This window comes from Mesoplodon bidens (genome assembly GCF_964165515.1).
Source record: "Mesoplodon bidens genome assembly, chromosome: 12".
NCBI classification, from domain to species: Eukaryota; Metazoa; Chordata; class Mammalia; order Artiodactyla; family Ziphiidae; genus Mesoplodon; species Mesoplodon bidens.
In genome coordinates this window covers 62529013-62541446 of record NC_138168.1, presented here as the reverse complement: position 1 = coordinate 62541446, position 12434 = coordinate 62529013, and the positions used below count along the sequence as shown (strand labels likewise).

Here is a 12434-nt window from a genome sequence, read left to right as displayed (position 1 = left end):
ATAAAATCCCTCTTTTCCTTACTGAACTTCATTTTATTTCTAGCTTTTAAATCATAATCTAAGTTCTAAAATACAATTTACTATTATACTTTTTATTTAGTTAATATGAAAATACAATGAGCAAAGTTTTCAAGTAATATCAAGTTTACAATAAAAACATTATAAAGATCAATGACCATAGAAGCAAAATGTAGAAAGCTTTTGGCAATATGCCCTGGATCTTTCACTGGATTATTTAGAGTAACTTTACTGTTTAGCAAAAAAAAAAAAAAAAAAAAAAAAAAAGTATCAGTTGTAGTAGAGCCTGTAAACGCATCCCATACATTTATTACATTTGTTAATTTTCATAATGATTTCAGTAGCCATTTTAATGTGCTCTAATGAATCTGATCTTGTTGACAAAGGCTGTAACTCTCTCATCCATGAGTTGGCTTTTTTTACCTAAAGCACCACATATGTCATTTTATGTAAATTAACTAATTTTCCTAAAGTTTGTTTAATTCCCTCAAAAAACTACAAGGGAATGAATTATGGGAGAAATTAATGTAATGAGGTTAGTCCATCTGTCATTGCTGGTTGATTGTTTTCATACTTGCTGTTAGCCAAAAGGCTGAGAATGAATTCGATTTTGCTTTTATATTCTTTTCCTTTTTTCTTGTTACTTAAGCAGTCAAAATCTTTGAAGTAACCATTCTTAAAACTTCTTAAGTATACAACTTAGAATATTACCTTCTGTATTTCATAGAATTACTCTGAATAATCTTTGGCAAATTACTAAAACTTTCCAAAAAAATAATTTACCCCTCGCATTCATTGTGAGGATTAAGTAAATAAATAATAAAGCATTTACTGATGTGCTAGAAGCGCTCAATGATATTATCATAAAATACTGCTCTCAAAGGGCACATTTTTTAATATTTAATTCAACAAATATATTTGGGCAAAATATTTTGGTAAGATTAAATTAATAAAAATTTACGGAGGCAAGTTCATGCCACACACTGCTGTAAGGACAGCATTAACAAACTGAATCTTCCCAACAACCTTATGAGATAACTACCATTATTAAACCAATTTTAGAGATAATGAAAGTAAGCCCAGACACTTATTCAAAGTACACAATAGAAAAGTGTAGGAGTAAATTTTGTCCCTTGACAGTCTGACTCCACAGTCCTCACTTTTAACCACCTAACTTTAACACTATTAGTGATATATTAGTGGATAGTATCCAAAAAAAAATGAGTTTCTCTAGTTCTGTTTACTGAATTGACGAAGCTTACATCTTTAAAAGCAAGTTTCTAACCACAACTAAAAATTTTAATTATATTTTTTCATGAAAAGAATCAAGAGCATTCAGGGACTTCCCTGGTGACACAGTGGTTAAGAACCGCCTGCCAATGCAGGGGACACGGGTTCAAGCCCTGGTCCAGGAAGATCTCACATGCTGCAGAGCAACTAAGCCTGTGTACCACAACTACTGAGCCTGCGCTCTAGAGCCCACGAGCCACAACTACTGAGCCCGAGTGCCACAACTACTGAAGCCCGTGCGCCTAGAGCCCGTGCTCCGCAACAAGAGAAGCCACCACAATGAGAAGCCCGCGCACCACAGCCAAGAGTAGCCCCCGCTCGCCACAACTAGAGAAAGCCCGCGTGCAGCAACAAAGACCCAATGCAGCCAAAAATGAATAAATAAAAATAAATTTACAAAAAAAAAAGAATCAAGAGCATTTATAAAATTTGAAGATTAGAAAAAGGAAAAAAGAAATTGCTCAGAAACCTCCCATCTTAACACAACCACTGTGAATTTTGGTGACAAAGCACCTAAAGTATTTACACAATTGTAAACAAACAGCACATATATTTTCCCCCTACTTTTTCACTTTGCATTTTATATAGGAAATGTTCACTATTACATAGTTTTCAGAAATATTTTCATAATATATAATTCCATACTATGTAGTCTAAAGGCACTAGTATAGCTTATTCAACCACACTCTAATGGACATTTGGGTTTTCCCCAATATTTTTACTATTTAAAAATACTGTGACACACATATTTATAAATAAAACTTCTTCCCACAAGACTATGTCCTTATAGTAGGAATTCCATGAGTGACTCTACCCCATGTATGAACATTGCTCAAGATCCCAACAAACTCCATTCTAAAAGGACTATAACAGTACATTGTCAGAAGCCATGTAGATATAACATTAAAATCACTGAGTATTATTTTTAAGAGATATTGCCAATCTGATAGTTACAATTGTATTTTGACGTGCATCCTTTGATACTTATGAAGTTGAATAATTTTCCATATATTTGTTTACTGAGTTTTATCTTTTATACCCTTTGCCAGATACCAATTATTTTTTATTATTTGGGACAAATATTTGCCTTAAGTCCTTTCACAATAAAATTTGAAATATGCATTACAGGCTTCCCCAATAAATTACAGAAAGGTACAGGATATAATTTACCCTTTTTTTAAAATTGACTCAGGACAATCACTTGCTATACCAAGTACTGAGATTCAATCTTTATTTGATACACATTTTTCTGTTACAAAATTTTTTTCCAGGTAAAGGGAGGTTTCAATTGATACTTTAAAATACTTAAGGTTCAAAGTATTTTTTAATATACTACTTAATAGTATTAGCTAATGAATAAGGAATAAAATGATAATTTCCCATATCTCTAAAATCTTCAATAATTATAAGTTAGACCTAGAATTCTGTGAGGTAAAATAAGGATTACAGTAATTTCAATGAGGAGAACTGAATGCCACATTTAGGAAAGACATGTGACTAAAAAAAAAAAAAAATCACTGAAGTACTCTGTTTTGAACCTTGATTTAAGTGTGGCTTCATAGTTAAGGGCTGTGATTATCTTAAGAGAGTAGAGTTAATTAAACTAAAGCTCTCCACAAATTTTTACACTCTGTGGGAAGCATACTAAGTTATTCCTATCAGCAGTAGAATGAAAGACTCTCCATTGCACGCTCCCACGCAACTTTCAGAGGCAGGATTCACAGCAACCTCAAACCTCTGGATGGTTTACTGGGTTTCTAACCAATTGACCAACGACCCTTCCCCTTGTAAAGAGAACAGACCCATCCAGGTCCAGGTCAGCAACTCACTAATGCTGGATTCTCTCCCAGAAAACATTCAACCTATAGGGCCAAAGGTGTGGCTCAGGTTGTACTGCTTCCTCAACATTTCTGAAAGATTTTCTTTTTACATACATTTGTATATTTTATTTCATATATATATTTATTTATTTTACTTACCTTTATTTATATTTTTATGTATTTATTTATATTCCAATACATATCATTTTGGCCAGTAAACATCTGTTAGATGAATGGGCACTGCTGAATTAGCAGTAGGTCCAGAATAACTGAGGTGGTTATAAACCATGGAATGTTGTGGCCCATTGTTTTCTGAAGTAGCTCATAAACTACAGAATGATCTGGCCCCAAATTCTGTGAGACATGCCTTAATATTATCTGTGATAGTTGTATCAATAGACTACCAACAGACAATTATTAATTAACAACCCAAACTCAAAAACATGACAAGTACTTAAGGTGAAGTAATTATTAAGAAAAAAATATATGTATCACTAAATTTACTATTCATTGCTTCTAAACACATATTTATTTAATAAAGTACTTACTTCCACAATCATCTATAATATCGATAGTAGCAAACGGCAAATCTACCAGAGAATCCACTGTGTTGGCTTCAAATTCTTCCGACATTTCCCTTTTACTTGACACATTTTCACACTCATTGGAATTTATTTCTCCTTTAACATCACAAAAAGAAAAGTATATTATTTTATTTATTTTAACTCATATCCTAAGCTAAAATAACTCAACTAACTGAACTCAATATAAATTAACATCTGTTAAGAAATGCTAAAACCGGTATTCAAATATATTGTACAGCTATTTATATAAATATATATACCATATTCTCCATTTTTATAAATGCATTTTTATGTTAAACAGCTTTAATAATTTTCTGAAGCACAGTACTCAACTCAGGGTTAAATGAAGTTGATATAATCAACAAGCCTCAAGATCCTTTATAGCTGCATTTTCTTAATTCTAAAACTACAGTTTTTCACATACCTTTTGAAAACAAGCCAACAAGGTTTTGGCAGTCTTTTCCATGTTTATTTTTTAACAATATCACTTATCTGTTCTCATCTGTACAAGCTCTGACTTTTACTTTTTTCTTCATAAAGACTTTTAAATTTTTTTCTCTCCATTATTATATTAACATTGGAAATTCAAACATTAAAAATACATAGCTCTAAATACACTTTTCTAGAAATTCAGTGGTTAAAAAGCAAAAAGATCTTACAGTTTCCCGACAGCTCTCCCATGGATACATATTAATATTAGAGCCGCATTTCACCATTTGGTCCTTGTTTTGTTTTGTTTTTATGGGTGGAACAATCATATGCATTGGGAGGAGGTTAAGGGAAAGAGGGTGTCTGTTCAAATTGATAGAGTCAATTGCTAAATTTATCAGTAGGTGGTCTCCCCAGTACTATTATTCTCCATGCTTTTATTGACAGACACAAATGTTGTTTGAACTAGAATTGAACAAAATCCTGGGATACTTATCTAATTTCTACTCTATATATTGAGTAAAGATTAATTTACCACTAACAATATTAAAGAAGTCATTTATTTCATTCTGCTGTAATCCTTTATTTTCATATATCAGGCCTTAAAAAAACACACTTCATTAAGAATATGGCTTCAATATACAAGATAATAAATATCCTGATAGGTCATAGCTAACATAAACCAAAAAAAACTAAATTTTTATTGCAATTTGGGTAATCTCTAATATTACTTACACACATACACCCCTATTTTCTAGATAAAAGCAAAAAATGACAATAAAACCTTTTTGTTGTTGCTTTTTATATACCAGCTAATCATGTTCAATACCACAACCAAAAAAATTAATAGTACATTCTTAATAATGCTATTTATTTATATTACAGTTCAAACCTATTGAGTATGAGTGCCTGGAACGCAGGTGTTCAACAAATGTTAGTTTACTCTAAATCGAATCAAACTCACAACTATTTGAAACATGTGAGAACAAGTAAATGTTTCCTTTCTATGTTTACACTTGCATTGAAAAATACAAATGCAGCTTATATTTAAACAAAAGTTTTAATAGATCAACACATAACTTTATATTTTGGGGCACATGCAGCTATGCAGAAAATATCATCACTGACCATGTAGCTTACACGTAAAAGCTAGCAACAAAGAGTATTTGTGCAGTTACAAGTGCACAAAGCTGAATGAAAATCTGGACAAAATGAAATAAACCCAACTTTTGTTTTTCTATTTTAATCTAAGAACTTAGTAATAAATTCTAAGGATCTAATGTACAGCATAGTGACTAGAGTTAATAATACTGTACTGTATACTTAAAATTTGCTAAGAGAGTAGATCTTAAGCATTTTCACCAAAAAAAAAAAAGTGAAATGTGGATGTGTTAATTAACTTGACTGTGCCAATCATCTCACAATGTGTACTTATATCAAATCATCACGCTGTACACTTTAAATATATACAGTCTTATTTGCCAATTGTATCTCAATAAAGCTGGGGAGGGGAGAAATTAGTGATATTAAATTGGCCCATTTAACAGTGACATCTCAATACTAGCTCCAAAGTGCCACTTGGAAATATACTGGATTCTTGGCAATATGTGGAATGGGGAAGGAAGGCTGAATTCTATGCTCACATTCTGAAGGCAAGATGAAGAATTAAATAACATGATGAATTAAATTTAGTCATTTTTTTAAATGAAAAATGTTGTTGAAACAATTTAATGTTTACTTTATCTTAACCAATTAATCAACAACAATTAGAGAACAAGTGCTATGTGGATCTCTCTGGCTATACCAAAAGGACAATCGAGCAGTGACAATGGTAATAGTGGTGTTTGGGTAACATGCAAGGCAAGCTGGCTACTATAAAAGAAAGGGTTGGGGACTAGAAATCAGGAGACAGGGACTTCCCTGGTGGTCTACTGGTTAAGGTTCTGTGCTCCCAATGCAGGGGGCCCAGGTTCAATCCCTGGTCAGGGAGCTAGATCCCGTATGCCACAACTGAAGATCCCACGTCCTGCAACTAAAGATCCCAGATGCCTCAACTAAAGATCCCGCACGCGGCAACGAAGATCTCCCGTGCCGCAACTAAGACCCAGCACAGCAAAATAAATAATTTTTTTTTTTTTTTTGCGGTACGCGGGCCTCTCACTGTTGTGGCCTCTCCCGTTGCAGAGCACAGGCTCCGGGCACACAGGCTCAGCGGCCATGGCTCACCGGCCCAGCCGCTCCGAGGCATGTGGGATCTTCCCGGACCGGGGCACGAACCCGTGTCCCCTGCATCGGCAGGCGGACTCTCAACCACTGTGCCACCAGGGAAGCCCAATAAATATTTTTTTAAAAAATCAGGAGACAAGATATTCTAGTATTAGACCTGCCACTCACTTGTGATCCTGGGCAAGTCGTGTGAATTCTCTAGGCCCTAGTAGTTATCTCATCTATTAGATGACAAGGTTGTCCTAGTCGACAAATTTTAAAGCTTGGTCGTACATTAGAATCACCTAAAGAGCTTTTTTTAAATGATCAACATCTGGGTCTCACCCCAGGCCACCTAAATCAGAATCTCTGGAAATGAGGCCAGCCTCTTGTACTTTTATAAAGCCTCGCAGGGTGACTCTAACGTGCAATGAAGTTTGAAAACCACTGCTCCCCTTTCACTTATTCCATACCTTGATTCTATGCCAGACTAAGAAATTATGTTAACAGTTGAGAACAATCAACTTAAAAGTAAAAACTCTGATTAATCGTCTACTGGCAGGGAAAACGTTCCTGATGACCAGCTCAGGGCTGAGTGAGGTAATCCAATCTCTTTCCACGTACAATCACAGCATGAATACATCATGTTATAGATGTCCACTTACATGTCTTCTCCATTAGACTCTAAGCTAAAGTGACCAGACAATTTACGGCCCAAACCAGGGCTCCTTTGAAAAGTGAAAGGGGGAACTTTTCAAATTACACCCCTATCTGTCTGTATGGTCACCCTACTCTAAGTTCTTTAAGTGCTATGTCTTATCCTCCTTTGATTCCTCAATGCCTAGCACAGTGTCCAACTCACAGGAGGTGCTCAATACACTTGTACTGAACAACAAAGGTAAGTACCCATTTGGGAGTGGTTAATAAATTACTCAAGCTCCATGGCCACACAGCTATCTCAGTGCTCCTAAAAATAACTCCTGGTGTTTAATGGCATCCTTAGCACATCACAGATTCATTTTCACAGGGTAAATGATATTCTATTTGACATAAAAATAAAAATTGAAGTATAACATGACTTGCTCAACATCATTCCCCATCTTGTTAAATAAAGTACATGTAAACTCTTGAAGCTTGGGATTAACATACACAGACTACTATATATAAAATAGATAACCAACAAGGACCTACTGTATAGCACAAGGAACTCTACTCAATATTCTGTAATAACCTATAAGGGTGAAGAACTGAAAAAGAATGAATATATGTATATGTATAACTGAATCATTTTGCTGCACACCTGAAACTAACACAACATTGTAAATCAACTATATGCCAATAAAATGTTTTTTAAAAGATTTTTTTTAATTTTAAAATAAATAAATAAACTCTTGAGTGCAATGGTATGTCAAAATCAACAAGCGTCTAGAACTTGAAATACAAACTTTGTTCTATTAAATTACAGAGTAGTTGAAAACCTTTTTGTAGATATGAATTATTAACTCAGAAAAAAGAGAATACCACTTTCAAGTAACTCTTGAAAGAACTGCTGGCCATTCTATAGAACAATGTTTCTCAGCAGGGCTCATATCTGGAAGCCTTCCTCCAGTTCTCTAAGCTCTAGTGTTTGGGCAAAGGCTGGCAGACCTGAATTAAACACAGCCATCATAACTACACTTTCTTTTACAGAAGTGCAAATATTTTGCTTTGGGAAAACTGCCTTAAAATAACCAACCTTTAAATAAAGCATTTAAACTGTAAATTCACCATTTTAAGTACTTAAAATCTGGTCTAACTATAGTTAAATAAAATTCTATCTTTTATACAAATCCAAATAATAGTAACACAGCTAAGTGCATTAATACTAAAAGACAGGTGAAACTGGTTAACTACTACTAGTAACAACAACAGCTAACATTTGAGCACGTTTCTATGCCAGGCACAGCTGGAAGCACTTTACAGACAGTAACTCATTTAACCATGCTATCAGGGAGTACTCTTATTATACTCATTTTACACCCTAGCCGATTAAGTAATCTGCCTCAGGTTACAGCTAGTAGGTCTTGGGGCTAGAATTTGAATCCAGTTCTCAACGGCCAAAACCCACCCTTTCCAGCAACATGCACTTCTGGAAAGTTCACATACGCAGTTTATAGCACTGTAAACTGAGGCAATCCTTTCAGAAAGCAATCAGGAGCCATGAAAATTTTCTTCTTACCCCAACAGATACCAGATACATATCTGGGAGTCTATCATACTTGCTAAAATAGATTCACCTCAGCTCTGTTTAAACAAAAAAGAAAAAGTTTAACAACTTAAATGCCTAATAATAGGGAAATGGTTAAACAAAGGATACTCACTATAATGACAACTAAGAATAATGGCTAGGAAGACTACAACAGCTGAAAAAAGTTCATAACAAATACAGGATTCCCTGCTATCTGAAAGCAAGAGCCCTCCTACAAAAACTTTTGTAAGCCAAAATGATGTCAAGTGAAGAAGCAATTATCTTTGGTTGAAAAATCCTTTTAGGATTTCTTTTGATTAGTGAAAACAGGTGCTAATGCAGGTCTTTCGTAAATGTAAAAGCAAAGTGACATAATGTGAACTTTTGAAAAGCAGGGGATACCTGTACTGACCTTTTGAAAAGCAGATATAAGACTACTTATGCACTTGCACTATGTTTACAATTATATATGAAAAGGCTGACATACCTGCACTCAATATATTTCTGCTATTCAAATGTTTTAAACAGAATTAATATTACTTTTATAAGAAAACAATGCACACATTTAAAATATATTATAAAACCATACACGAAGTATACACTAATATTCAAATATAGGTGCACTTCAGCAAATGCCTTCATCAAAGACAGACCAATAGAAGAGAAAAAGGATAGTCTGTCCTTTGTCACACAAAATGTAAGTTTCCTATTTGGATAACCAAGTACAACTTTACTGAGCAAGATTCTCTTTTATTCACTCTACTAGGTATATAGTAGGTATATTCCCCAAGAACCAGTAGAAAGGGTCAATCCCATCATCCATGTCAGTCCTGACCTGGCTACTAAAAATAGAAACATCTTACAGCTGGAGAAATGTTGAGAGCGGTCAACAAGTCACCTGACCTCCATGCTTTGGTTTCCACATCATTAAAAAAGAAACTAAAGTATAACCCAAATTACTAGAGAGTAATGGACTAAAGTTAATAATATCTGAAAAGGAATGTAAGAAGACAGTAAACTCCACAAACATCTTAAAAGTACGCCGTCAGCATCTTCACTTGCAAGGTCAGACACTAAAGGAGCTGGGGTGTGAATCCTTTCTCTTTGACACTGACAATCCCCTACAGGCCCCCCTTTAAAAATGCACCTCAAAAACTCCCGCCCTCAGCATCCACCTACAAGGTCTTCATCATTTCATTCCCTCAACAACTGTAAACATAGTTACACTAGTTAATGGCTGTTGCATAACATTTTAACATTTTCATGCTTTTTATATCTTTTTATGCGTTTATATTATAAAAACCTCACAGAAGAGCACCTTTTCTCTAATTGGCTTGTTGGTCCCTTTCACCAGAAGTCCAACCCCTAACCCGCTCTACCCACAAAGTTCAGTCCACAGCAAATGCCGACCTAAACTGGAAATCAATTCTGGGCCCCACTGCAGATCTGGCGCCAGTTTAAAGAGGTCATTTCACACCTAGAATAAAATCCTAGAAGGAAACCCCAAGTGTAGTGGTTCAGGTCTTTGATTGTTTGTGATAAAGCATAAAAACTGAGCTTTTTCTAGGTTTGCCGACCACACAATAACACCGTCGGAGGGTGTGTGAAGGAATCAAGTTTCTAAAAGGTCATAAGATCTTCGGGAAATAAAAGTGAAACTTAGCGTGGGTTCACACCCCCGGCCTCCAGTCGCACCAGCAGTGCGTGCACTAACGAAAACGCTTGCTTACAAGCAGCACTGATCACAACCCGGTTGCACTGGGCTCCTCGCGGCTACAGGATTCCCGCGCTGAGCGGGGAGAAGAGCCCCCGAGCTGAGCAGGCGTGGGGTCGCGCTCCAAGCGCTAGGGGCGCAAGGTGGGGCGAGGCCGGGCCCTCCCCGAGGCCGAGCGCCGAGCGGGGCCCACGCCTCCGGGCTCCGGTCACCCCACCCGGCCCGCTCGGCTGCCCGGGCTCACCGGCTCCGGTGCGCTCCATAGTGCTGGCGTTGGCTTGCTGCGGGTCTCTGCAGGCGGCTGCGGCCTGGAGCTGAGACCTGAGGCCAGCTGGGAGGGGGGTGCGGAGGCGGAGGCCGGGGCGGGGCCGGGGCGCGAAGGCGGGGCTGGGGGAGGTAGCCGGGGAGGGCGGCGGGGGCTCGGGCCGAGGCGGCCAGGCCTGCGGAGGCGCCGAGCCCCCAGAGCCGCAGTCCCCGCAGAAGCTGCATGCCCATGCCGGGAGCCGGGAACGAGCGGAAGGGGCCGACCCGCTGCGGCTGCGGTACCGGATTCCGGCCAGCGACGCGGGCCCGGCGCGGGGAGGGAGGGGGCCTCCTCTCTGCGCTGCGACGCTCCGCCCCCGCTCCCGGCCGGGGCCCCCTGCAGCCTTTGGCGGCGCTCAGAAATCTCCAGTGGCACGGCCTTTACCATCCACCAAGTTTGGAGGGGTGAGGTTGGGCCTGGGCTGAAAGCGTTCCCCGATCTTGAGGATCCATGTGTTTAGTTTTTTTTTTGCGGCACGCGGGCCTCTCACTGCTGTGGCCTCTCCCGTTGCGGAGCACAGGCTCCGGACGCGCAGGCTCAGCGGCCCTGGCTCACAGGCCCGGCCGCTCCGCGGCATGTGGGATCTTCCCGGACCGAGGCACGAACCCGTGTCCCCTGCATCGGCAGGCGGACTCTCAACCACTGAGCCACCAGGGTGTGTTTAGTTTTAAAAAGGGCTTTCAAAACACAGAGTTGTGATTTAAAAATATTTGGGAAGAGCGAGATGTATAGGAACAAGACCTTGTCCATCTGTATAATTAGATAATTTACTTTGCTTTAAAGAAAAAAACCCCAAATTGTGGCGATACCTCAAAGTTTTAACAATGGTTTCACGCCTAGAAATTAAATGGAAAGCAGCTACTGGTGTTTGTAGGGTAAAGCACTAATACGAATAAAATGGGAGAAAAAAACAATTTAGTTAATTAATAAAAAAAAGAACTTTTGAGTTTGGGTCAGAATTGTACTGTAGTTTTCTTTTAAGTGCAAAGAAGCCATGCAGTAAGAAAATGAGGTACATCGCTCAACAAATTAATGTGCCCTATTTTGCAAATGATAACACTTATCTTTTTTTTTTTTAATTTTTGGCTGTGTTGGGTCTTCGTTGCTGCGCGGGCTTTCTCTAGTTGCGGTGAGTGGGGGTTACTCTTCATTGCAGTGCACGGACTTCTCACTGCGGTGGCTTCTCTTGTTGTGGAGCACGGGCTCTAGGCGCGCGGGCTTCAGTAGTTGTGGCTCGCGGGCTCTAGAGCACAGGCTCAGTAGCTGTGGCGCACGGGCTTAGTTGCTCTGCGGCATGTGGGATCTTCCCGGTCCAGGGATTGAACTCGTGTTCCCTGCATTGGCAGGGGGATTCTTTTTTTTTTTTTTTTTTAATTTATTTATTTCATTTATTTTATTTTTGGCTGTGTTGGGTCTTCATTGCTGCATGAAGGCTTTCTCTAGTTGTGGCGAGCGGGGGCTACTCTTTGTTGTGGTGCGCGGGCTTCTCATTGCAGTGGCTTTTCTTGTTGCGGAGCATGTGCTCTAGGAGCACGGGCTCAGTATTTGTGGCTCGTGGGCTCCAGAGCACAGGCTCAGTATTTGTGGCGCATGGGCTTAGTTGCTTCACGGCATGTGGGATCTTCCCAGACCAGGGCTCGAACCCATGTCCCCTGCATTGGCAGGCGGATTCTTAACCACTGCACCACCAGGGAAGTCCCAGATAACACTTACCTTGAATACATCCTAGAATGGAGATGGAAGCAAGGACCTCACTCAGCCACAATAGTTGACATCAAAACCATACACAAGAAGTCATAAAGCTTGTTACCCTAAAATAATTCTAGCAAGTTGGGTATCTGGT

At 38.7% G+C, this 12434-nt stretch overlaps 1 protein-coding gene across 5 annotated transcripts in view; it reads right to left on the bottom strand.

Annotated features, from left to right (window-relative positions):
* AKAP7 (A-kinase anchoring protein 7) overlaps positions 1 to 10646 on the bottom strand; it is a 129982-nt gene extending 119336 nt beyond the window's left edge. For 4 of the 5 annotated variants that reach the window (XM_081250630.1, XM_081250631.1, XM_081250628.1 and 1 more), the window contains exons 1-2: positions 10532 to 10640; positions 3677 to 3808 (exon numbers count right to left, since the gene is read on the bottom strand). In XM_081250630.1, coding sequence (XP_081106756.1) covers positions 3677 to 3808; positions 10532 to 10550 — 151 coding nt within the window. In that variant the 5' untranslated portion in view covers positions 10551 to 10640. Of the gene's footprint in view, positions 1 to 3676; positions 3809 to 10531 lie in introns of all 5 variants that reach the window. The other variant, XM_081250632.1, reaches the window with a different exon arrangement.
* Between the last annotated feature and the right edge of the window lie 1788 nt (positions 10647 to 12434).